Source organism: Fringilla coelebs (assembly GCF_963513975.1).
Source record: "Fringilla coelebs genome assembly, chromosome: 4".
Taxonomy (NCBI): Eukaryota; Metazoa; Chordata; class Aves; order Passeriformes; family Fringillidae; genus Fringilla; species Fringilla coelebs.
The window spans coordinates 48,911,411-48,936,263 of NC_140032.1; the positions used below are offsets into that span (position 1 = coordinate 48,911,411).

The window sequence follows — 24,853 nt, forward strand, 5'->3', positions numbered from 1 at the left end:
AGTTCAGTGAAAGGAAGATGCTTTTAAACTGCACCCAATGGGTTTGAAGCTGGAACAATGGTTAAGGGTGCTGTGTTTGGTCATTATTTTGACATACCTGGCCTTTGGTGCCTGTTCTGCCTACTTCACGTGCACTTCTGATATCCCCCTGGCCCAGTCCTTTTCAGTATCTTTACTGATGATCTGGATAAGGGGATTGAGTGCACTCCCAGTAAATTCATGGACAACACCAAGTTGGGTGGCATTGTTGATCTGCTGGAGAGCAGGAAGTCTCTGCAGGGGATCTGGACTGGCTGGATCAATGGGCTGAGACCAACAGAATGAGGTTCAGCAAGGCCAGGTGCTGAGTCCTGCCCCTGGGTCACAGCAGCCCCAGGCAGTGCCACAGGCAGGGGACAGAGTGGCTGGGAGCTGCCCAGTGGAAAAGGACCTGGGGGTGCTGGTCAACAGTGGCTGAACATGAGCCAGGGTGTGCCCAGGGGGCCAGGAAGGCCAAGGGCATCCTGGTCTGTGTCAGCAGTGGTGTGGCCAGCAGGAGCAGGGCAGGGATTGTCCCCCTGTACTGGGCACTGGTGAGGCCACAGCTCAAGAGCTGTGTCCAGTTCTGGGCCTCACTGCAAGAAGGACATGGAGGGGCTGGAGCGTGTCCAGAGAAGGGCAGCGGAGTGGGGAAGGGTCCGGAGCACAAGTGCTGTGAGGAGTGGCTGAGGGAGCAGGGGGTGTTCAGCCTGGAGAAGAGGCAGCTCAGGGGGCACCTTACTGCTCTGCAACTCCCTGACAGGAGGGCGTAGCCAGGTGGGAGTTGGCCTCTTCTGGCATGCAGCCAGCGACAGGATGAGAGCACAGTCTCGTAAGCTTTACCAGGGGAGTTTTAAGTTGGACATTAGGAGGAATTTCTTCACAGAAAGGGTTGTTAAACAGTGGAATGGTCTGCCCAGGAAGGTGGTAGAATCATCTTCCTTGGAGGTGTTTAAGCAAAGCCTGGACACAGCACTGAAAGTCATGGTCTGGTTGACATGGTGGTCATAGGTTGGATTTAGTGATCTCAGAGGTCTTTTCCAACCTCATTGATTCTATCATTTTGTGAAATGCATGTAGTTTTAATGGGAGGTTAAGTAATTGGAAATTGTAATGTTGGTAAAACTAACTGACAAGATGAGGAAATACAGTGTTCAGTTCATCAATAACTGTCTACAAAATAGTTCTACTTGAGTAAAACTTACAGGAGTTCACTTTTTGTAAAGTTTTATAAAAAGTAGAATCCTCCCACAGGGATCACTATGCCAAATTCAGAATGTGTTCAATATCAGAAGTGTGATGATGTAAGGATTACAGCCCTTTAAATTTGGACACAACCTTAAGTACAAAAGCAAGCCTCTGATGAAGAGCTCTTGTTCGTGATAGCCTCTAATACCTCCTCCCCAGCAAAACAGCATCTCATAAATGGGATTTGCCTATTCCTTTAACCTCAGTGAGCTCTTGGTTATACATCAGATCACTTCCACAATTCTGAGTGCCTGAATAAACTATACCAATGAAAACTTGTCATCTTTTTTGTTAATCTAAGTGAGATTGAATAGGTTTTTCTTTCCCTGCCATTTTATGTCAGTATTTCTCATGAGACCCCTTTCCCCCAGCTTTTATTAAATCTTCAAAAAGTATCAAGTTGGAGCTATTACATAGACCTGCAGATCTAAAATTAAAAGCTTTAATGCTGTATAATGTTCCCTCTCCTTATCTTCCAGAAAGAAAGAAAACACTTGCATTTTTTTGTTAAATGGTATGTCAGGACTAAGAACTTAAGAGACTGGGTTTTTTAGTATCATGACAGTTTCAGCTGCTTTTGAATAGCAGCTAACTTTGAGAGATTAGATTTCAGTTTTTATCAGAGTATGGGTTGAAGCATGACATTAAAGACCACCTCCCTTTTAACAAAATGCCTTGAAAATCATTACTGAATATGGCATAAATTCAAGCCAATTAAATGATTATGCCATGGTATTCTCTTATTTGCAGGAAATAAAATAAGACCACAATGTGCAGTAACTGATAACCAGAGTCCCGCTGTCATGCAGACATAATCACAGGCATAGTGTGGGGGAAGTCTGAGCGTGCTGTTCCAGAAGGTTCACAAGAACCTCTGCAGCAGAAAGGTCTGACAGCAGAAAGTGTTCCCAGCAGCCAGCAGCTACAGCAGGCAGCATATGGGAAAAGACAGAAATTGTCTGTCTGCAAGCAGGGAGTCGAACAGGCCAGGGGATGTGATGAAGATGTGATTATAATCACTGCTTACTCTCTCTTTTTCAGCCAAACTGAGCTTTTTATGGAATTTAAACTGAAGTCTAAAATTAACTGTGAAGGAGTCATGGTGTAATACAACCACAAAATGGATGCTAGTTTCTGCATCTTGCTTTTTAAATAAAGAATGCAAAAGATCAAATTTGGGGTCAATTGCACTTCAGTTACATTTACTTTGTCTAGTAGTTGTCCCAAGTCAGACACCTTTCTCCAAACCTGTTTTACAAGTTTATTTGTATGCTATTATAACCATGTTCAAACTAATTATGAAAAGAAAGGAAAACATTGCTGTTCTTGTAGAGTAAATAGGTGTCACAAAATGCTGATTTGAATTTCCCCAGATTTTCCATCAACACTGATGACCTGGTCCTATGACCTGTGTTCCGGTTTTTATTGGTATTTAGGGCAAATTTATTCCTGTGTATGGAGCTTTCCAATTAGATTAGAAAAGTCAGGTAATTGGTTCAACTTCTCAGTTGCTGGTGAGATACAGAGCTGTACAGCACTTCAGCTTTTAGCTATCTAACTCTGTAGACTTTAGATAGAACAGATTAGTAAATTCTTTGAGATTTTCTATAGGAAGTTCTGTGGACATAAGACAGTATTACCTTGACAAATTTTGAAATCAAAGGAAATAATGATTTATCTTGTTTGAGATTCTCATTATATTATCTTGTGGAAATTATTAAAATGCCCTTTCTACAAAAGAACTGTGACTTGCTCTTGCAACACTATAGATTTGTTACATGCCCTTACAGATATAAGCACAAACAAAAAAACTGTCTCTGTTTATCCTATAGCCATGTCTGTAGATTGCTGTTAAACTATCTCATCAAAGAGCAAGTAGGGAGAAAAAAAAAATTCCTTAAGCTGTGTTAAAGATGGAATGAAGAGGTTAAACCTTACATTGTTCTTCTCTTCAAGGAGTTTTTTGGGAGAAACAAAACTGTTTGTGTTGCTGTATTACTCATTTAAACAAGGTTTGTCTTAATTTTACAGGTTTGGTTGTGATTTCAGAGGAAACCAAACTGTTTGAAGTATCCTGATAAAAGCTGGAAGCACATACAGGCCTATGTCTAGTATCTGCTACAGTAGACTGTGGTTTTTAAACCGTAAAAAAAATGTAAAAGACAGGGCTTTACATTTCAGAGTAATTTCTTCACACAACCCAGGAATTGGGGATTGGTATTCTACATACATCTGTAAGTGAAAACAGTATAAGACACTTACCTTTATATATTTTTCTCTGTTATAAATGTTTATATCCTAATACATTTATGGTTTGCTCATCCATTAAGGCAAGATCACCATGAAGCATTTAAACAATAAACATTATACCATGGTTTTGTTACACACTTAGTAAAAGCAGGCATTTAACACAAAGTCACATCCTAATCTGTCATCTTTTGCACTACAACTGTCACAAATGGAGGAGGAATGATCTACCTTAACTCTGCTGCTGCTGCAAGAGCCTTTTTGTGTGAAAACAGCTTTCTGACTCGCCTTCTGTTTCAGCACTGTGGTGATCAGCTTTGGCAAAAGCTCTGGGGCTTCCCACCTAACAATGGGTCAAATGAAATGCTGTTAAGGAATGGGTGAGATCTGTCATGGTACCATTGTCTAAAACTGTAGCATGGACCAAGTTTTTATTTTTATACTGATGGATACACTATTTCATGGGAGAATTAAGCACTTTAGAATAATTAATTAGAAATCCAGCTGTTAAGTAAGTAGTAATTATCTGCATCTGAATTTAAGCCTCAGCAAAACAATGTTCTGACTTGCCTAAATAATAATTCTGAATGGGTAACAAGCCAAGAAAACAGCTCAGCTCTACATCCTCAGTTCTGTCTCTTAACCCATTTATCCCTTGAAAATTCCCATTGCAAAAAGTAGTGACTGTAGTGCAAGGGAACTTGCAGGAGGCAAATTTGTGTTTCCTTACCATCGACGCAGGGCCTAAAATACAGGGGTAATAGTGGTGGGTGACCTGCTCAAAAGTTTGGTTTATATATGGCCTGGAACTGCCAGCACTCCACCTGGGATGCTGTGTGAAAGTGTAGGGTTTGTCTGAGCTGGGCTGTTTTGTGTAAGACCAACACACTGCCCACTTAGGCACCACGCAGGCCAGACCTTCAGCTAGCATGACTTAACATTGATCTGCTGCCTGAGGATACATTCACAAAGGAGAGAGTTGGTATCTTTTTCTCCCCTACTTAAGTACACTTAAATTTGTTCCTGAAAAGCTGAGTAAAACATGATTTCTCAGCAGAACAAACTCAACAGAGAAGTGCACTTGAAACAGTGACTATTTTATAATTGTATGTTCATACAAAAAAGACTTAGTTGTAGAAAGTCAATTTATTATTGAAATAAATGACTTATTTACAGAGATAGGTACTTTACAGTTTTACAAAGCAGGCAAAATTCTTCTCAGAATAAGGTACCAAAACAGTGACAAATTCATCACTGTCTAAATGCAATTTATTCCAAAAAGAAATCTACAGCAATCATGATACTAAATCATACCAATCACATAATAAAATGCTGTCCCTTGCGACTACAACAGTATAAAAGACTTTTTATCCATCAAGACCTAGATTAAGCATCTGCTATACTTCTTTCTTCTTGAGTATTAGTGGACCTACATTATCTCCTGTCAACTCATTGTGCTTGTTGTGGGAACCGTCACAGACAGGGAACTGGAAAAAAAAAAAAAAAACACAAGGAATTAGCATAATTCTGTACAGCAGTTGCATGGTGATTTCTGTATTTCTTCCTATGCCCCGAGTGCTCTGATAATGTTGCTAGTTCCTCCTGTGATGTCCTGGTTCAACGTTGAACTCCCTGTCTCCAATCAGACACAGGATACTAAGGACAACAAATACAGTTAATGGGTAACTCAGTTTGTGAGATCCTAAAATAGCTTTTCTTAGACGCAAAGTCAGGGACAAAGCCTCTTCCATGAAAGAACAGCAAACAAAACAGCCATCATAGCTACAAATGGATTTACTGTGCTACTATTTAGAGTGCTCTTAATTTAGTCATTTGCAACCAGAAAGTACTTTTTTAAGAGAAGCTGAAATACTGGGCTGAAGTGATTAGTCCAAAGTGAGAATGGCTGAGTAAGCTTCTTCAGTTCAGGACAGACATTTTGTTTTTATTAAAAAAGGAAAGCATTTGGTCCAGGGAAAACAAAACCAGACTGTGGTCAGGACATTGAAAACTGAATCAGGAAATGAAAATTGAGGCAAGATGAAATACACTCATTTACATCTAGTTGATTTGGGGGATATGGAATATCCCAACCAGTCATCTCACTGCTCTGGACCAGATGGGAATCACCAGGAAAACACAGGCCCAGCCTCATTTTCATTCTAATATGAACAACTTTCTAAGCATTGTTTTTTGCAATATAAGAGTAGTTATCTCTTAATTAGTTGCAATGTATTTCCAAATAGTAAAACAGGTTTGCTAGGTTTTATTCTTACTCCCATATGATCACTCTCTAAACATTTTTAGAGAAACCCTACTGTGTTTCTTTCAAGTTTCTACAGTTGCTTTCTTCATGTAGACAGGTTTGTGCCATTCTACAAAGTTCAGGAGCATGTTCCAATTCCAGACAAAGGCAACAGCTCAACACAGAGCAATCCACCACCAAAGCTAAACTACTAAAAATAAGCAAGTTTCAATCTTTAATCCTACAGTAGCACAATGTCTTACCGTCTTTGAACGCCAACACCTGCAGTAAGCTTTAGTGAGGCACAGATCTTCAATGTTGATCTCATTCACTACTTTGGGATTTTCCTTCTGGATCTTCAGGTTAATCAAGCTATCCTTCTGCTGTTTCTTCTTGGGGAGGAAGGGACGAACAGCAAGGTAACCAAGCAAGGCCAGCACGCCCAGGAAAGGCAGTAACCGCAGCCATTCTGAAACTAGAGATAAGGTGGGATTTAGGTGGCTTTTGGCACCACTCCAGGATGGTGCAGCATCAGCTACTTTCACACGGCTTAGGCTGAGGGTATGAAACGGGGCTGCACAGTCAGCAGCAGATTCCATTGGTGAGTCTCAAGGAAAAAAAAGACATAGATTAAGTCCTAGGATTTACTCCAGCCAAAGTAAAAATCTGACTCCTAGAATTTAACGAATTGAAATTAAATGATGAAATTGAATTTTATCACTCTAGAAGATGATTCAATGGAAGAATATAAAACATATAGAAGATTTATTGAAATGGCCAACCCTAAGGTACTGGCAAAACCTTCACCAATCTCTGGTTTTATTTTTCAGACCTCTGTTTGCTCAGGAATCTGCAACCAGTTTCTACAACACAGAGAAAGAAAGACACCTAAGATCAGGAGGTCAAGTCACAGAAAATTGCTTTTTACCAAGGTAAGGAACTTCTTTCAAGTACAGGTAAAAAATAGAAGTATCCACTGCAGATCTGGTTGCTCTGCTACATCATTATAAATCTTCTAGGCATACTGGTGAGAGAAGACTTACTGGACTTTTTAAGAAATGCATCAATAATTGGCATTTATATATATAAGGTGGATCTACTTTTCCAGCAGAGCATGCTGTGACAATACTCCAGTGCATTTTAAATACCATGGTGCAGTAAAGGTTGAAAGCATTTTTCTAAATTTCTGGAGAATAATTAAATCTAAACACTCATATGGAAGAGAGTTTAAAAATATTTTAGAAGAGAAAGAAAAAAGTATAACAAGCTGGAGCACAAATAGCTGCACAAGCACTTCTTAAGACAAGACACTAATCAACTTCTAAATTATTTAGGATCAGAATATAGCAAGATTATGTTCTACAAATTTTTTGAAATTAAGATGTGCAAGAAAGAAAACGCAACAGAGCAGGCTAAGTCTGCCAGGTGGGTTGTAGCCCTGAAAAAATACATTATTCTGTACAGCTTGATTTTATTTGTACTAGTAAAATACATGTTTATACTAATAATTCTCCAGTTAGAATCCAATGGCTTTTTCTTAAGGATTTGAATTTTCTGGAACCAGACCATGTAATGAAAATAATTTGTGGGATTAATATTTTGTTCTTTGTTGCCTTTGATGCAACAGCCACATTTAGTGCATTTATGTGGAAATGCATCACAGCTGCATAAATGCTAAAGGCACTGCAAGAAGTCTCAGCAGTCATTCCCCAACTGCACCTGCAGCAGTCCCTGCAAACCACAATTCACAACATTCACTAAGACTCACTGTGATGCATTAATCTCTGGCGCCCTTTCCTTAGTTCCTCCAACAAGCTGCAAGCCCTAAATAATAATTAACACTGAGATACTTAAATGTTTTCAGCTACAAAGAACCCTGAGTTCCTGGACAGTAGTGCCTGTTTGCCTTTTCTAGCATTACTTTTCCAGAACACTCCATCAATTCCATCAGGAATCCAAGTACACTTTCTTACCTTAATTGAAGGTCTGACTTGGAATGCATTTCAAAAGGGAGGAAAAATATTTGGTCACTGAAAAAAATTTCCTAACTTTGTATTTAACCTGACTGTTGACAAAAATGTGGATCTCTACAAAGCTACTCCTCTGAACTCCAAGACAGAAGAGACATTCCAAGAGGTACATCAGGACCAGGGCATCTGTCAAGTGTGTGGTGAATATAACTGGGCTAGGATTGACACACAAAAAGGACACGTCTCACACTCTGATATAGCATCAAAATCAGAACAGTGGTCATGTCTATGAATGGCTCACAGCCAGTTGGGTTCATACAAGTGAAAGAGGAACATGAGAGCTGTAACCTCTGAGAAATGAAAATAGAAATAAACATGAATAGGAGGTACAAGGCTGTTATTTAGGATGGTTATTATTTAATATTTATACCAAGATAAGGATAAATAGATTTGCCATCACTAGCCAATAAATTATGTGCTTACTTCTAATCTGGAAGTCTCTGGAAAGCCCCCAGTTGCATTCATGTGTACACTAATCATAAACTGGCTTGTTACTGCCAAAAGACTGCCTGAAGCTCCTGTGTTGAAACTGAAAAATCAATGTGATCATGCTCTAAGGCATGAGATACAAGACATTGTCAGAGATCTTCAGGCTGGGTGAGCAGGGATGGGAAAAACCCTTTCCAAACGAATGCAATGCCTTCCTACAAATGTAGACTGCTCTGGTTTTAAAGCCATTCATACCTTTCTGAAGCAGATGTAGGACAATTCATAAGACTTTATTTTCACAGCTGACAACTCAGAATTCAGCCATTACACTGATTCTGGAGATTCTTTATCGGTTCTGCTGCATGGGGAGAGGCAGATTTTGGAGACAGAAATGAAGAGTAGTGTATGAAACAGGTCAGTCTTCAGACTTGTGTTAGATAGAGACTAATCCCAAAGATAAGTCCTGGAAAATATCAGAAGAATTCCGAGAAGCTGAGGCAATGGATATTTTCAAGGAGAGGTGGTCTTAATTTTTAGCCCAACAGTAACACGTCCAAAAGCAAAGGATACACATACACTAGGAACAAAGGTACAGACTGAGAGGAAAATCAAAGCAGGTATTCCCTGCTTATCTTCCATCAACTACTCCTTTGGTATCTTTGACTTATGTTTCAGCTACTTTTTGTAGAAATAACCCCATGCAGACCCAAAAGCAGCTTCTTACAGTAACAGCTCAACTGCAAATCAAAATTTTAACGAGTATTAACTACCAGTCAAAAGCAACATTGGAACTGTGCTTTTATATTCTCTAAACTGATGACATTCTTAATGCAAAGTACTTACTAATTACATTCTCTTCAGAACTAACAAGCAGATCTATCCTGGTTTTGGTTGTTTGCTATTTTGAGGTGAATGTCTATGCCATTTTAATGACACCTTCCAGGGCAAAAAACAATGCCGATGTGATACAACACTGTTTATTTCACTGAATTTGAGAAGACTAAAGAAGCAATGACAAGACACTGAAAGGGGCTTCTGAGCAGCAGAGCATGATAATTTAGATATCCACTTTCAAACCCAAGGTCAAACATTCTTTACTTCGTCCCTCACTGCTTTTACCTTCAGGAGGTATGCACTGGATGTTAACAGTTTTTCTCTTCAAACAATCAGTTTCTCATTCTGGTTTTGTAAGGTTACATCAGATAACAGATGTCCAGATCTCTAACCAGCACATTATACAACATCCTATTAAAAAAACCAAAATGCTCCATATACTTTTGTTCTGTTGTTTCTACAACTGATGCACTACAGGAACTGAAACTGCATCTGCCTAATGAGAGTTTAGAAGCAATAAAAGAGTTAAAAGACTGCACTGTTCCAAATCTGAATTCTGGCCTGCATTTGCAAACAAGGTCTATGTTGCCCAGTGTTTCATAATGTTGGTCCCTGATTAAGTTCAACAGATGCCACCAAAAGGCAAATAGTAATGCACTTTAAATGTTTTTAGACCAATGTTACTTCTCACTTTCCAAAAAGGAGCAAAGTATGCCATTTGTCAAAGAATATACTTGGTAATTATAGGAGCACATACAAAAGGTCACATTAATTTTCTTTATTGTCTAATAGTCTTTCCTAATGATAATTCACTGCAAAATAACCCCAGGACTGGGAATCCCCTGCTCTTAAAGGCTTTAGGACAGGACAAAGACCACAACAACACAGAAGAGGCAGCACTTGCTCAAGCAATCATTTTCTCAAATGAAACTTAAGACTGACAGCAGCTCTGCGTGCAAGCAAGCACACAGCTCTTCACTGAGCAATGACGTTTCAATGACTTTCAATACCCTTTACGCCCTAAGAGATAATAATTTTTCAATGTGGGTGCCTAGGATGCAGTGTCCTACAAAACCCTTCTCAAAAGTCTCACTGTGTTGCATTTACCCTATGCCATAATTTGAAGCACCTGTACAGTTTTGCTTTTTTCCCCCCATTTTCATTCATATTCACCCTGGGAGGAAGATGTATAAGCATGGTGGCAGATACTAGTCTAGTTTACTATTGAAAAAAAATTTAAAATGTAAAAATGTTCTCTCTGTAGCCATGTATTTTTAAATATACCTTTGTCTCCCGTGTTTAGAGTCCATCCAAGAAATCACTAAGAACTAGAGGCAGTGGATTTTTCAGGTATGCTCATTAAATCCTATCAGTCCTCAAAAGCAGTTTCTGACTCAGCTCCTTCTTTCACTTTTGTTCAGTATTTTTGGGACTGACATTTCACATGTTTGGTCTACACTTAAGAAATCAGTTATTTGCTTCTTGTCCTCTCTGCAAATTCGAGGAAGTACCTTGAAGTCAATGGGGTAAACAATGTGACAACAAAACAGTTGTCCCACACTGATCACACTAGGTAAAAACCCCAAAGCCCTGATTTTGGTCTACAGACCAAACCTTCTAGAGGTTTTCAAAATAAATCATATTACTGCTATGCATTATGAGTACAAAAGACTGCACAAATAAAATCCTGCTGCAAAAAGACAAGTGAAGCAGTAAGATACTAAAATATTACTAAGCTTAACAAACTTTAAGTCAAGTTGTGGTTACAAGGGCAATTGGTTTCATTAGTAAACTGCCAAATACTAGAAACAGGAGAAGTTGCACTGTTCTGTAGTTTGTTTTATTCTTCCTTATCGCCCAGTTTTGTAGCAGCTGAACTACTCTATTTGGTAAATATAATTAACAGTTTTTTCGTATGAGAGAGTACTTGTGGAAGAAGAACAGGTAATTTAAAAGAGATTTGCTGGTTTCTGAGGAAGATAATGAGACTTGCAGTTCACAAGCAGCATAAACATGCTGGAAAAAAAGAAGTGCTCAAAGCTGGCTTTAAATAAACTGTGCCTGTTCTAAATTTAACAATTTTCCAACACTATTACAGTCGTGGTGTTAGTGCTGCAAGATGTAAAGTTGATTCTGCACTTTGATAACTCTTTCTACTTCTACTTTCTGTGGAGAGTGTTCCTTCCTTCTTGTCACCGAACTAACCCTGTCACTTGACCCTGCCCGAGGGCCCGCCTGTGTCACCACCGCCGAGCCTGGGCTCCCAGAGCCTCGGTGTGCAGGGCACTGAGCGCCCACAGAAGTCGACACTGCTCACTCTTCTTTCTTGTTCACTCTGTCACAGGGCTACAATCAATGAACTGGTGTTTCTACTCCCTCACGCAGAAAATACTTATAAAAATTACTGAATTTAAAAACTATCCTAACTTTATGTATGTGGCAGGTTCCCAGAAAGAGAGTTTTTTTGGTTTAACTCGTTTCAGACGCTGTCTTTGACCTGTGAGGAAGACGAAGAGGCCGTGCTGTAGGCCTCCGGCTAAATCCCAATCCATCTCGGCGCACGGCCTCTGGCCCACCGGCGTTGGTTCCCAGAGGAATTTCAGAGGCGAACGTTTTACCCTGCCCCTGCACTTCATCCTGACAGCTCCCCTGCCCTCCTACACCTCCTGTCGAGTCATCCTCCTGCTGCAACAGTTCAGGGTTCGGGGTTCCCCGTTCTGTGCCGCGGCCGGCAGACACCGAGCGATGCCTGGAGCGAGGGGTGGGAGCCGGATCCCAAGGCAGGACCGACCGCGCCGGCGGGGCGGGAAGGGGGTCCCGCTGCCCCCGCCTACCTGTGAGGCGGATGAAGCCGCCGACGCTCTCGGGCAGCGGCAGGCGCTTGAGGTACGCGGGCAGCTGGACCTTGACGATGCGGGCCAGAGTCTCCAGCACCATTGCCAGCCTCTCCCGCCGTGCCCCCGCGCGCCGACCCGGGATGCGCCCGCCGCGCACGCGCCGCGGGGCGGGGCCGCGCACGCGCCCGGCCGGCCGGGCCGCGCAGCCCGCCGATGCCGCTAGGGGGCGCTGCCCGCCTGTGCCGCTAGGGGGCGCTGCCCGCCGGCGCGGAGGGGCGGGCGGGAGCGCTCCCGGCTGCCAGGGGTCGCGCGGGAAGGGAAGGGAAGGGAAGGGAAGGGAAGGGAAGGGAAGGGAAGGGAAGGGAAGGGAAGGGAAGGGAAGGGAAGGGAAGGGAAGGGAAGGGAAGGGAAGGGAAGGGAAGGGAAGGGAAGGGAAGGGAAGGGAAGGGAAGGGAAGGGAAGGGAAGGGAAGGGAAGGGAAGGGAAGGGAAGGGAAGGGAAGGGAAGGGAAGGGAAGGGAAGGGAAGGGAAGGGAAGGGAAGGGAAGGGAAGGGAAGGGAAGGGAAGGGAAGGGAAGGGAAGGGAAGGGAAGGGAAGGGAAGGGAACATGAGGGACTGTATTTAATAAAATGTGGCTTATGCTTTACAGGTTTTATGTAATTACCTGTCATCACCCTGCTGCATTCAAGCTGTATTCCATGTTGATTGTCTTATAAATATTGAAGTAAAAAGATTGAAAGTTTTTCTTCATGTGAATGAGGTAGGATAACGTGAGTGCTGTGAGGTTTAAAGTTACAGGGGGAGGCACATTCACCTCGTGTTTGGCAATAATTTGCACAGAATAAGACCTATCACATATGTTTGTTTGTTTGTTTGTTTGTTTGTTTTCACTTTATTGTTATGTCTAGGAGACTGGACATTTTTTGGCATAGACAATCCTCCCTGTATAGGCAGATGAAAAAGTGGGAAGCATGTAGCCATTCTGGGCCAGTTTAGACAATCCATCCAGACCTGGAGATGCTTATGTTAATCCCTTGGTCATGACAACACCGTTTGGTTCAAGGTGTTTTGCTGCCATAAGTGAATCTATCAAGTGCTAGTAGAATATAGCACAGAGCATGAGCAAGAAAGCTGGAGCAGCACAATCCTGCAAGACCTGTCTCCTTCCTTTCATGATCCTGACTGAAGCACAGTTCTCTCTCCTACCTCAGCATACCGAAATCCCACCATATCTACCCAAATCAACTGTGTGCTTCTCCTGCTGGAAAATACTGGAAAATAAGTTTAGGATAAATCCAATTTATTTGTGCTTCTGGCCTAATACTTTTCTGCCTGTGGCCCTACATTAACATTTCCTCATGAATCATCACCTTCAGCTAGTGGGAATATTCCTGTGATCTCAGAGTATCTAAGTTCCCTACCTCACCTAAATTTATTCATGTAATGACTGTGTCTGATGTCCTAAGATGATTCCCTCTTGTCTAGGCAGATGCCAGCTATTAGACAAGGTAATGAAAGAGTAAAACATTTGGTTATTCCTGTAAAAATTATACATCAGTTGTCATGATGTGACCTCCTTTGTGAGACTTTCTGAGGGAAGAATACATAAGGTAAATACTCCCGCCCTAAATCAAGCAACTTCACACTGAAGTTGAGAACCTCTGTCCTACCCTCCTCCTCCCCAGATTCTTCTGCTCTTCCAGCCTTCTCTGGATGCTGTGAGCACAGCTGACATTGTGGGGAAGCTGCTGAGCCCTGCTGTGCTGCCTCTGATCAGTGCTGCACTCAGCACTGCAAGTCCATCTGCACATGTCGCAGAGAGGAATTGCTCTCCCTGTGTCCCTCCTGTTGTGTAGGGATTAGCTGACATGAGCCACAGATGGGTTTGGTTTATCAGTCTGAAAGTCACAGATTATGGCAAACCTATAAAGAAAACGAAACCTGAAGGAGATCTTTAACCAAAGCAGAAGTGAAAAGTGTCTTTAGAAACCCAGTTTGAACCGGAGCACAGGAGATGCATGTTCACCCTGCAATTTGGCTTCAGACTTCCTGTTTGCTTTAAGGTGGGAAATGTAAGCTTCAGGCTTGCTCAGTCCTGCAGGAAAGAACAAGGTTTTACACAGTAATCCATCTTTAGAGACAACATTATGAGTTCAGAACTTAGTCAACATCGGGAGGTTTAGCAGGCAGGTGTGATGTCTTCACTCTGTTACACGTGTTTAACACCCTACGTGGACATTCTTATTCCAGAGGCAGATTGCTTCTTCAGGATTTTATCAGTGTATTTTTCAGCTCAAATGTCAATATTGTTTGCTATTTGGAAAATTTTCTCACTTTTTTGTGGGGAGAGTAAAAATGCAACAATTCATTCTTGTATATTTAATTTCACTCTGTGAGCTGTTAAAAAGTAGAGATTGCCTCTGCTTGTGTGTTTAATGCTAAATTTGGCCACTGAAACTCTGGTATTGGGAGGATATGTAGAAGTTGCTGTAATAAAAGAGCAGCACAAAAAGCTTAAGCATAGATATTTGAAAACCTAGGTCACCTGTGTGGAAAGATGACTATTGCTTTCAGCACTAGATATCCTCTATCACTGGGATTTTTCATCTAGCAAGAACATTACAGATAAAATGGAGCTCAGAGGCCTCAGGAAGAGATCTCCATCCATAGGGCTAGCTCAGGTCTTTCACATGGAATTCCCCAAGCATTGCCCAAATGAGAACCAGCCTATGTTTGGATAAGAATGGTAGAAAAGTTTGTGGTGCAGATGATGTTTGGTAGAATTTGTTCTTCTCACTACAACATAGCTGCACTGGTCCAGCTCACAGCAGAAATAAGAGCTCCCCTCAGCATCCACAAGCTGGTTGGTTGTGGTCCAACAGACTGAGGATAGATTAAAAGAATCTGTTTGTGTTCCTCCTTATGTTACCCTTTGAAAATTGCTCTATTTCCCTCTGCCCTTAATTCATCTGTAAAATGAGATAATATTTACTGGTCTGTCTAGAACACATGAGATTTGCAAAGGAGAACATTTATAAATTACATATATTTATTTTATTTTACCAAGTGTACAACAGTAAGGATAAAAGATAAAAGGTTCTGAGGCAGCAGACACGCAGTTCTGACATCAGTAAAACAAGCCTAAGTAGCACAGTAATTTGCTCAGTACTCTTTCATGGTAATGAGCTTTTCTATCAAGAGGATGTCTGGTGTTGTTTCAACCATTTTCTTGGAATTGGTATTGCCATTTTCCAAACTGACCACCTGGAATAATGTCTGCAGCAGGCTAAAGTACTACTGCCAACTAAAAGGCCTGGCTTCTGTGATCAGCAAACACAAGTCTCCTGTCTAGGAGGAAGCTAGATCTGTCCCTTTGCATTTGAATCATTTCACAATGGGGTGTGATCAGCTGCTGTTCCTGCTGTATGCAAAGATCTCTCTCTCTTCCACTTCCCCAAAAGCAAGTGAAATCATTACACCCCAAAAGAGCTGTAGGAACTGTGATTCACTTCATGCAATATCTCCATCAGCTAGTTATGCAGCACTGTCAACATCCAACTATTAAATAACTGAATCTCAAAAAATAAGCAGGCTGGCTTAAAATTGAATATAAGATCACGTAAATACAGTTACTTTCCTGTATTTTATGCATAATAACATTGTAAGCAAATTGCAATTGCACTGCACACAAGTTAGGTTTTTTATTTCATATTTTTACATCCAGAGGTTTAGTTGCCCAGAGAAGAAAGCTGAGAGTGTTTTGCTTCCACTTGACTCAGACCTGGCACCTTAAGTGGCTTCTGCTGGTGTTTACTGAAAATAGCTACCTGTCCATTGTGGGCAAAGTGTTCAAGAGAAAAATAAGGAAACAAATCATGTTTATGACAAAATCAGTGAGCTAATCACGTGATACCAAAATGTTCATATTATAAAATTACTACTGAATGAGCATGGCATTACTTCTAATCTAGCTAATGTCCAAGAATTTTACAATGTAGCCATTATGTTTTGAAAGGAGGTGCTATCATAATTGCCTAAGTAACTGTAGTGTCCCACTAACAGCTTGTATTATTGTTAAATTTTAAAAATTCCTGCAGCTTAGAATGGCACTTATTGTTGGAGATTGTAGGGAATTAATTTCGAAGAGACTGAAAACAAGCATGTAAAGAAAAATTGCAAGATTTCTAAGAATTGCATCAGGTTCCAACAGGGCAACTTTGTACATGAGAGAACAGAACAGTAGACACTGTTTTTATTTATTCGAGAAAAATGCCATGCTTTGATCTCTCAGCCATGGGTTTAACACTTTAATTCCTTTCTCTGATTGCTACTGCTGGGGAATGGGAAATGTTACCCATGAGCTGGTATAAAACAAAGTTGAATAAATCCCCTGCTCAAGAAAAAAGAAGTGTATTCAGTGTTAACTTTCCAGATATCCCCAGCTAAAGTTCAGTTACATTTCTACTTACATTGTATGGGTTTTTCTGAGCTGGAGCTGTCTTTTTATGAAGTGGTTATCACTGTTAGTAGTTTCTACAGCTACTCTAACAGCTGCAGAAATAGCACGAGATGAAACTAAGAATATCCACTCTGTTACCCTGAGCTGAAATAGCATTTATTTAAAGCACAGAAAGCAACAAGTTGTATGACATGAAACTGTTGTAAAAAACATCAGTCAAGTAATATTAACAGTGCTCAAGAAAGTACACAGTAAATTTAATATTGCAATGAGTTTTAAATTTTGACCCATTACACAAAACATCCAGTTTTTCCATCTGCACTAAGTGATCCAGGAGGTACCGCTCGTGAGGATCCAGAATGATCTGATTGCTGCTCACATGCAGACCTGCATAGATTTGGAACTTCACTGGCTTCCAGGGAGCTGCTATTTCACAAGTTTTACTCAAATCAGAACAAGTATCTTTAGGATTCACTAATATGTTCATAAGAGACCAGATATGTTATTGATTTGTAGCAAGTTCTGCCTGGTTTGTTGCAATAAACCAGACTGCAAAATCGCCGATTGTCCCCTGGGAGGAAGCTGCAGTGATGGAAAACAGATACATCGTCCCCTTCAGTAAAGGACCTACAGAGGACAAAGCTGACATAATCTGGGAAGTACGCACTGTCAAATGAACAGATGTGAAGTAAAACCACTAACAAAACACTACAAACTGTGCTCATGATGGGAATTCTGGAGACAAGAAGCTGTGTATATATATGTCAGTATATTCTCAGCAGCACACCACTCACCTTTCCTTTTTCAACTGCATTGATGAGTGAAGACTGTCTATTCTTGACCAGATACCTGAGGATATATTTTTTCCCTTAGTACTTTGCTCCCTTGGTATAAGAGCTGACACTGAAAGATATTTCCTTCATTTTGGAAGGCAAAGGTGAGAATGCCACAAGACCAATTCCTGTGACGCAATGTGCATTCTTTGGCACTGGCTAATTATAGCACAGAAAAACTACCAGCCTCTCTGCCGAGGACAGAGCAGATGATCTCCGCTGTGGGACTGCACTCTGCTCCTGGGTTCTCCCTGTGTCATAATGCCCAGTGACACTGCAGTGAAAGGGCAGTTTGTCATCCCTTCTCAGACAGCTGTGCAACAACAGCGCTGAGGAGATTTCTGAGCTTGGCTCCCCTTTTCAAGGTTAGCCAGGTCTGGCACTGACAGTGACCCATACTCATTCTCTCTCATCTTACAAGAATAAAGAGGAGCAAAAGGAAAACCTCAACCCCAAAACACCATGCCTCTTTAGTTTTGACAAGTGTATGTCCAACAGATGGAGATGAAGGCCAGAAAAAAGAGGCTATCTTGATTCCAAGGCAATGGCATGGAATAGTATTACAGCTGGTAAACAAGATTAATACAGCCTCACTTATGCCTATTTTACTAATCCTTTTTCTTTTCTAATTTTTTTCCCAGACATTCCCTATCCTCTGGACCATAATTCAGTTATAGCACAGTGCACATCTAGATCTACACAACTGACCATTCCCCAGATCTTTAAGTTACTTCATTTACTTTTAAAGATATTGCCAGAAATTTATATAAATTCTGTACTCCAGCCCAATGCACAGAGCTGTAAGGTCTGTAAATATTTTTTTTAATAAGATTCTGTCTCTGCTGATTCAAAGGAGAAAAAAAGTAACTAACACAAAATGTAGAATATAAACATACCACCCCCTATTTACAGAACTTACTTTACAGGAAATGTAATCCTAATGGCTGTGAAAGGTACATGATAATTGAGAGGCATTCATGTTGAAAAACATGCTAGGAGAGTGCTTTTGGAAACAAGGGAAAGATCCTAGTGCCCCTTTTTATTAGAACAGAAAGGTTTTTATTGAAAGCTAATGTTGTGATAGTATCTATAGTTAATTTATTAAAACACTTGAGAATGTTTTAAATTGTTTTCCCAAGAGGAATTAAATTATTTTTGTTAGTTTTTTGGTTTTTTGTTGTTTTGTTTTTTTTTTTTTTACTTTTGTGTGAGTTACTTTGACAGTTTCAGGGACAGAAATGTTTTGATTATTCAGGAAACAAGTATAGTAGAAACCACTGATGCACATAGTCCCTCAAATTGCCTGTCCATCACGATTTGATACTGTCAAATATCCTGAATGATGAATGGGTAAGGGTATAATTTAGTCTCCAAGTACCTGAGTCCTCCATTTCTATTGTAGCGGTGCTTTTTTTATATGGGAGCTAAATGGATATCATAAAATCATCTAAGATAAGCCACCAAGTAGTCAGGAAGGAAATTATCTTTTTTGCTGTTATTTTGAATTTAAATCACTATGACTTTGAAAATTAGTATCTTGCATTCCACTACCAACTCCTTAAGTGAGTATTTTTCAGGGGGTATTTTTTTTACAAGATGATATCCCATTTTCCAAAGCAAAACAAACCAAAATATTTGCAGTCCTTATTGTCTATATGAAAACAGATTCCCATTTATTGCTTGGAAAAGTGACAAATCCATGCAGTATTTCTCTAAAAACTGAAAAGCATGCTTGACCTTGAAGAATAAAAGTCAGCAGGAATACAGAAGTCAGGTTGCCTTTGCTTTATGATTTGCAAAATTTTCGGCAACTTGCCAACACCTGGCCATATTTCATTACTACCATGTCTGTCACAACCCAGCTCCCCAGAAATACTGGCCTGGTCCATCTTCCTAACCATAATGATGGAATAATTGGCTCATTTCAGTTATTGGTGACTTAGAGTCATCAACAATATTTGCCAAATTACAATAGGACATCAAACAAGAATCGTATGCCATCCTTCTAAGAGATATATTTGGCTGTAATTACCTGGGTATTTGAGGTCTAAGTAAGCTCTTGGATACCTTGTGGTTAACTGGAACATAGCCAAGAAAAGAGAAGGCAAATCTTTAAAGGTGAGATTGCTCAAAAGGACAGAAAGAAAGTAAAATGACTCCTCATTGCAATGATAGTTGGCTAGTTAAATCCCTTGTCTAAGTAAACAGCATATACTCCTGACAGTTCAAAGACAAACCAACCAAACAAAAAACCTGAAGTATCTCTGCAGACTTTCTTATTTTCTTAAGTTATTAAGTCAATATACCATCAAACAATTAAAACACAGCACTCTACAAGACACTAATAATTTCCCCAGAGAAATATACCATTTTTCTGTGTAAAACACAATGAGGAGGGAGAAAAAGAGAGAGAAAGAATGTTCCAGGAAAAAACCCCTCTCAATGAAGAGTGACAGCAAGTCAACCTGCTGCTGCTGAACTGTAGTGTTTATTTAGCTACAAATATGTGAACAATTCACTAGCAGGACTGCTTCAGAAGAAGGAGGCATGGCCAGGAGAAGTAGTTTGCTGCAGGCCATTTGTGACATCAGTGGTACTAGGGCTTCTAGCTCAGTGCGGGTCTCTGCCCCAGGTCTTCTGGAAACATTGGCTGATCTCTGCAGGGAAACCTACTGAGATGAAAGGTGGTTTCTACTTCAGTGTATGAAGTACACCATCAGTGTCCTGATTAGCTCAGGCTAACTCATTCCCTGTATCTCTAGTCAAACAGTGAAAACTGTACTTTGCATGTAGCCGGGCAGGTGAATGGAAGCCTGCGCTTCAATCAACAGAGCCTGCTGTGACCCCTGAACAGCCGTGCCCATACCGGGGAGCCTGTGAAACACCTTAACTGGCCTGTTTGAGCAATTACCTTTAAGCATTAACATTTTATCTGAACTAGCAACTTTTAAAGTCTATTAAGTACACTGCTCAAATCCTTTCTTGTACCAAACACTCCTCAAAGGTTGTGGTTTGCTTAGTACATTTGCATCCTGAAACAAGCACCGGAGTGTCAACCGAATTAGGATGGTCCAAATCTGGCTAGTAATCAATTACATCAAAGTAATAAAAATAGACATATCTTGAAAGCGCTCCAGAGAATCCTTTGATGTCTCCTTTAGTAAACACAATAGGTCAAATTACCTACTGCTGAAAACTGCTGTTAAGAGCTTGGTCATTTTCAGTAACAGTGTAACCCACACAGACTTAGCTTGCAGTCTGAAGGCAGCCTGAGGGGACAAAAAACAGGTATAACAAGGAAAAGCAAGCACCACCAAACGGATAGGGTAAAGTAGGTCACCATTAAACACCTTTTTGACAAGGTCTCCAACTGATGTACCCTGGCCTCCTGAAATTGATAAAATTCCTGAGTTGCTCCAGAGAGGGGTTTTGCTCACTGAATTCAGCCTGTGTTACCTTATTTTAGCAACAGTGGATAATTGCTTAGCCCTTCACCCCCTCCTATTTTGCCATGTATGTTTATATTATCTATGTTTATTCAGGCATGTAAAGAATTCATACAAAAGAAGGAAACAGAGGTAGTTAGTAACTGCACGACAACAAAAAAATTCAGTTTTCAAATTTGGCATCATAATTACACCATGCACATACTCATCTGACTTTCATGCTTCAATATCCATACAGCTGAATCAGCACAGAAAATGAACATTCTTGTTGACAAAAACTGCTGGTGACTTGACAGGGATATATTTTTCATCTAGATCAAATGGTAGTTTTGCTGGGGGAAAAAAAAAAAGAGGAATACTCTGTATGATACTAATAAATAACCTGTAGTGATTTTCAGATATTCCATTGCTTAGGTCTGTGAAAATAGCATAAAGAATTTTATGTTGTCATATGTTTATTCTTGTAAAATAGCTTTTATTTTCTGGAAGGATTTCTAGAGAAGAAAGAGAAGAGAAAAATCTTTAACTAAAAGAAAGCTATGTTGTCGCTATGAAGATAAAAAAGTGCCAGACAATCAAGTGCTATACAAAATCCTGAAGATCAAAAGATTTTGTGGGGGACTTCAGTCTATTTATCTTGGTGTAAGTTACTGAAGTGTTCTATGCTCTTATGAATCCCACATGACTGTGCAAACCATGAAAACTTAGCATATCATTATTCAGCAAACGCTCCAGGTTTTCATTGGGAGTCATATGCAGACTTAAACTCTAGATTTTCCAACTCCTTACACAAAGCTGCAACAACTTAAAATGGATTGATGTAGGGACTCAGCGTTTTGCACTTCTAATTCCAAGGAAATGTGGATTAGCTTGGGAATTGTTTCAGTGAAAATGTCAGAGAAGCTGTTGAAGAACCAATGGGAGATGAAGAATTGGCCAAGTTGGAATATCAGGAAAGTTACCTTTTATCTGGTATTTCTTAAAAAGCTAACTGCTGCCTAACACACGGACCTTGGGCTTCACTCCAGATGTGAAAGGGGGCTGCCTACCTCTTCTTCCTAACAGAAGGAGACATAATGGTCACAGATACAACAGCCAGGGAACTAAGCATGCACTGCAAAGTCTCTAACTCTGACCTAGTCATCCTCTTTGAAGGGGAGAAGCCCCCAGCTACACAAAAGGGCCTGCTGATCTTTGGAATTTGAAACAGATCAAGTGGAACCCAATGGCATCTCCAAACCTGTTTTTTTCCACTGTCTTGTAATGGTGCTTGGCAAATTCACTTTTTTTTTTTGTTGTTCTGTTAAAAAAAAAAAAAAGCCGATGGAACAATCTTATTTTATCAGCTTTCTCCAGTGATCTTATTCTTTGTGATATCCACCGAATCAAAAGGATCCTCAATAAGGTGAGTTTTGCTCAGATAAAAGAAGGATTTGGCTGCAAGCTTGATTTACAGTAATTAAAGGAAAAACAAGTTGGACAGGATGCTGAAGAGAAAATTGAGGCCTGGTAATACATGCAAACAGGGAGAAGTTGTTGTTGTTGTTGTTGTTCATCTTAGCTCTTTGTTTTCCAGCAGCATGAGCTGAAGTGTTCCAAACAGGAACTAATAGTAATCTATTGGATGGTTTAGATGGATATCTTGCTTTTGTTGAAGTAATTTTTTTTCTCTCCTAGAATGGAAAATCTTTTTGGAAAACATTTGCATCTTGTTTCCCCCTTTCCTCTCAGATATATGAAGCATCCTGTATGGAATGCTGCTTGGTGTCCAGGATGCTTGGTTGCTCCACCTATTTTGAAGGCAGGTGGAATAGCATGCTCCAAATACAAAACTGGCTGGTCTCGGGCAAGCAGAAGTGAAAAACCAGCACTGATGTACAAGTAACCTATGTTAACCTCTAAACCAAAATTCTGGGCTGCTTTTCCCTCCAGTCCCCGAGGGGCAGTGCTGTAACAGCCAAACAAGGCAACCTCCATTCATGGCTGGATCATCCATTCCTCTGTTGGGCCATCAGGAAGCAGCTGAAATGGACTGGTGAATCCAGCCTTTGGAAGCTGTTGATCACTTGGCCACACAGGGCTCTGGAACACCATACCTGAAAAAAACAAAATTTAAAGACAGGGTTCAAGAGAGCTGGTTTGCTCTCAGTATTTTTGTGCAAACTGTTTATTACTAGGCCACATCTACTGAGCTATTTTGCATAATAAACCTCTAAAAGTCTAACCCAGACTCCACTACTGTGGAGGATTAGACATGGTAATACCTCTCTACAGCCACTTCTGAGCATTAGCTTCAAAAATCAAATTAAAATGAAGCAAACACAAATAGTTCCACAATAAGTTGCAACACCCTTATTCAGCAACAATCATCTGCACCTCCTGCATTTTATATTACCGTATGAGGAATCTATGCAAAAGAATATACATGCTGCGTGGGGTAAAGCTGAAAAACTCTGCATGGGCACATCACCATATTCAGGTTTTGAGGCCTTGCTTGCTCAAATATTCCTAGTGAAGTAAAAAATCTATTTGGTTTTATTTATTTCCAAATACTGAGGAGAAAATACATGATTTTTACTTCACAATTTGAGGAAAAGGAGGTGAGAGTGGAAAGTATAATGTTCTCCAAGCAGAACTGTGTGCTGTGACTTGCAGAACTGGTCACAGAACTGTGACTGCATGTCTTGTTTTTCATTCCTACACAAGCCATAATTTTTTATTATTTTTCTCAAAGGTCAGTATTTAAATGGGCAGATTGTTTTTTAAAACAGTGCGATGAAGTGTTTGCCTAAATAAGTATACTGAACTAAAATTTGCAAATCTGTTTCTGAGCAATGGCTACAAACAAGAGCTATCCAATAAATTTTAAATTCTCTTTGGGGTCAAATGCTAATAGACATATTGAAATTAACACGTAACAAAACTTGATTTACCAGATTAACAATTCCAGTTGTCTTAAATTAGCAGGGGAAATTACACACTGTCAACAGTATGTTTGTGCTGTTCTTAATTTCTTTCATTATACAGAAAATGTGAATCACAAGTCTGATCAAAAATGTTAATATAAAGTCGTATTAGAGGTCATTAATCTCAAATAATAATTACAAAATGTAGAACTGGAATACTGCCAAGGATCTAAATCTCCTGAGATGACAAACCATAATGAAGCTCAGAAAGTTTGTGAGCAATTTACAAGGCAGAGGATCATGTCTGTGGTACAAAGATAGACACGCTGGTGATTTGGAGCAGTTTAATAGCATCCGTAATCCAAAGCTGGAACAGCAAGGTGTTCTTCAGCAATATTCTTGACTAAGATGATAAGCATGAAAATCAAATAGTTTGTAATTACACTTCCTGAACATGCTGTTCAGTACAATTAAAAGAATAAGCAGAAAAAGAAGACTACATAAGGAAGTTGCTAGGATTGGTTTAGGAGATCATAGCAAGATAACTGGACTTTACAAGTACAATGCATTGTTTACTCTTTCACTTGTAAATATCAGTGTTAAAAAACTATGGCAGTCCTACTACTTGCTATTTTAAAAAGTAATAAAAAACCCCCACTGCTTTCCTAATTCACTGCTGCCTATTGTCAAGCTTCATACTGAAAATGTTGTTACACAGTAAGCTTTTCTGAATATTCTGCCTTCTCCAGACCAATAATAATTAGTATCCTAGACAGCAAGACAACTAACACTACAGCACTGTAACAAACACAAACTGAGTCCAGTGCAATTATTGGGACATCCCCCCTGGACAGCAAATGCCATGTTTGTCATTCTAATACATCCTGTCATTACAGCAGAAGGGCAGTCAGGCAATCTTTCTCTTCTTGTTTCATGGAAATGGAGTAGGAGTCCTTCCCCATGCAGAGAACTATGTATAAACCTGCACAATTTATTACTGTGAGAAAAAACCACCTGGCTGAGAGTGATCTGCTCACCCGTGCTGCACAAAATAAAAAGCCTCCAAGAAGCAGAAAGTGCCACGGATGGTATCTCTGTAAATAAAATAATTATTCCTCATTCTCTAGAGCTACCCCAAAGGTTGTTGTGAGGTGGAGGTCAGTCTCTTATAGACTGCCCACCGTGAGGAGACTAGAGGAAACGGCATTAAGGTGAGACAGGGTAGCTTCAAAATAGATATTAGAACATTTTTTTTCAATATTTAGGTGGTCAAGCATTGGAATAGGTTGCCCAGGAAGGTGTAACTGGCACTGGGTGATAT

The 24,853-nt window shown here is 40.2% G+C and overlaps 1 protein-coding gene across 1 annotated transcript; it reads right to left on the bottom strand.

The window, feature by feature from the left end:
* Window positions 1-4,659: 4,659 nt before the first annotated feature.
* CISD2 (CDGSH iron sulfur domain 2) lies at window positions 4,660-12,029 on the bottom strand. The gene is made up of 3 exons (XM_084204329.1): window positions 11,886-12,029; window positions 6,022-6,233; window positions 4,660-5,000 (listed from the first exon to the last, which is right to left on the bottom strand). Exons 1-3 carry the CDS (start codon window positions 11,986-11,988, stop codon window positions 4,911-4,913), a joined length of 405 nt encoding a protein of 134 aa, XP_084060455.1. The 5' UTR covers window positions 11,989-12,029; the 3' UTR covers window positions 4,660-4,910.
* Between the last annotated feature and the right edge of the window lie 12,824 nt (window positions 12,030-24,853).

Bases quoted from the DNA above. Each gene is read 5' to 3' on its own strand.
- CISD2 (XM_084204329.1), bottom strand. From the start codon at position 11,988: ATGGTGCTGGAGACTCTGGCCCGCATCGTCAAGGTCCAGCTGCCCGCG. The intron at 6,234-11,885 runs GTAGGCGGGGGC...CCTTATCTCTAG, and splicing joins CGGCTTCATCCGCCTCACAG to TTTCAGAATGGCTGCGGTTA. The intron at 5,001-6,021 runs GTAAGACATTGT...TTTTTTTTCCAG, and splicing joins GGTGTTGGCGTTCAAAGACG to TTCCCTGTCTGTGACGGTTC.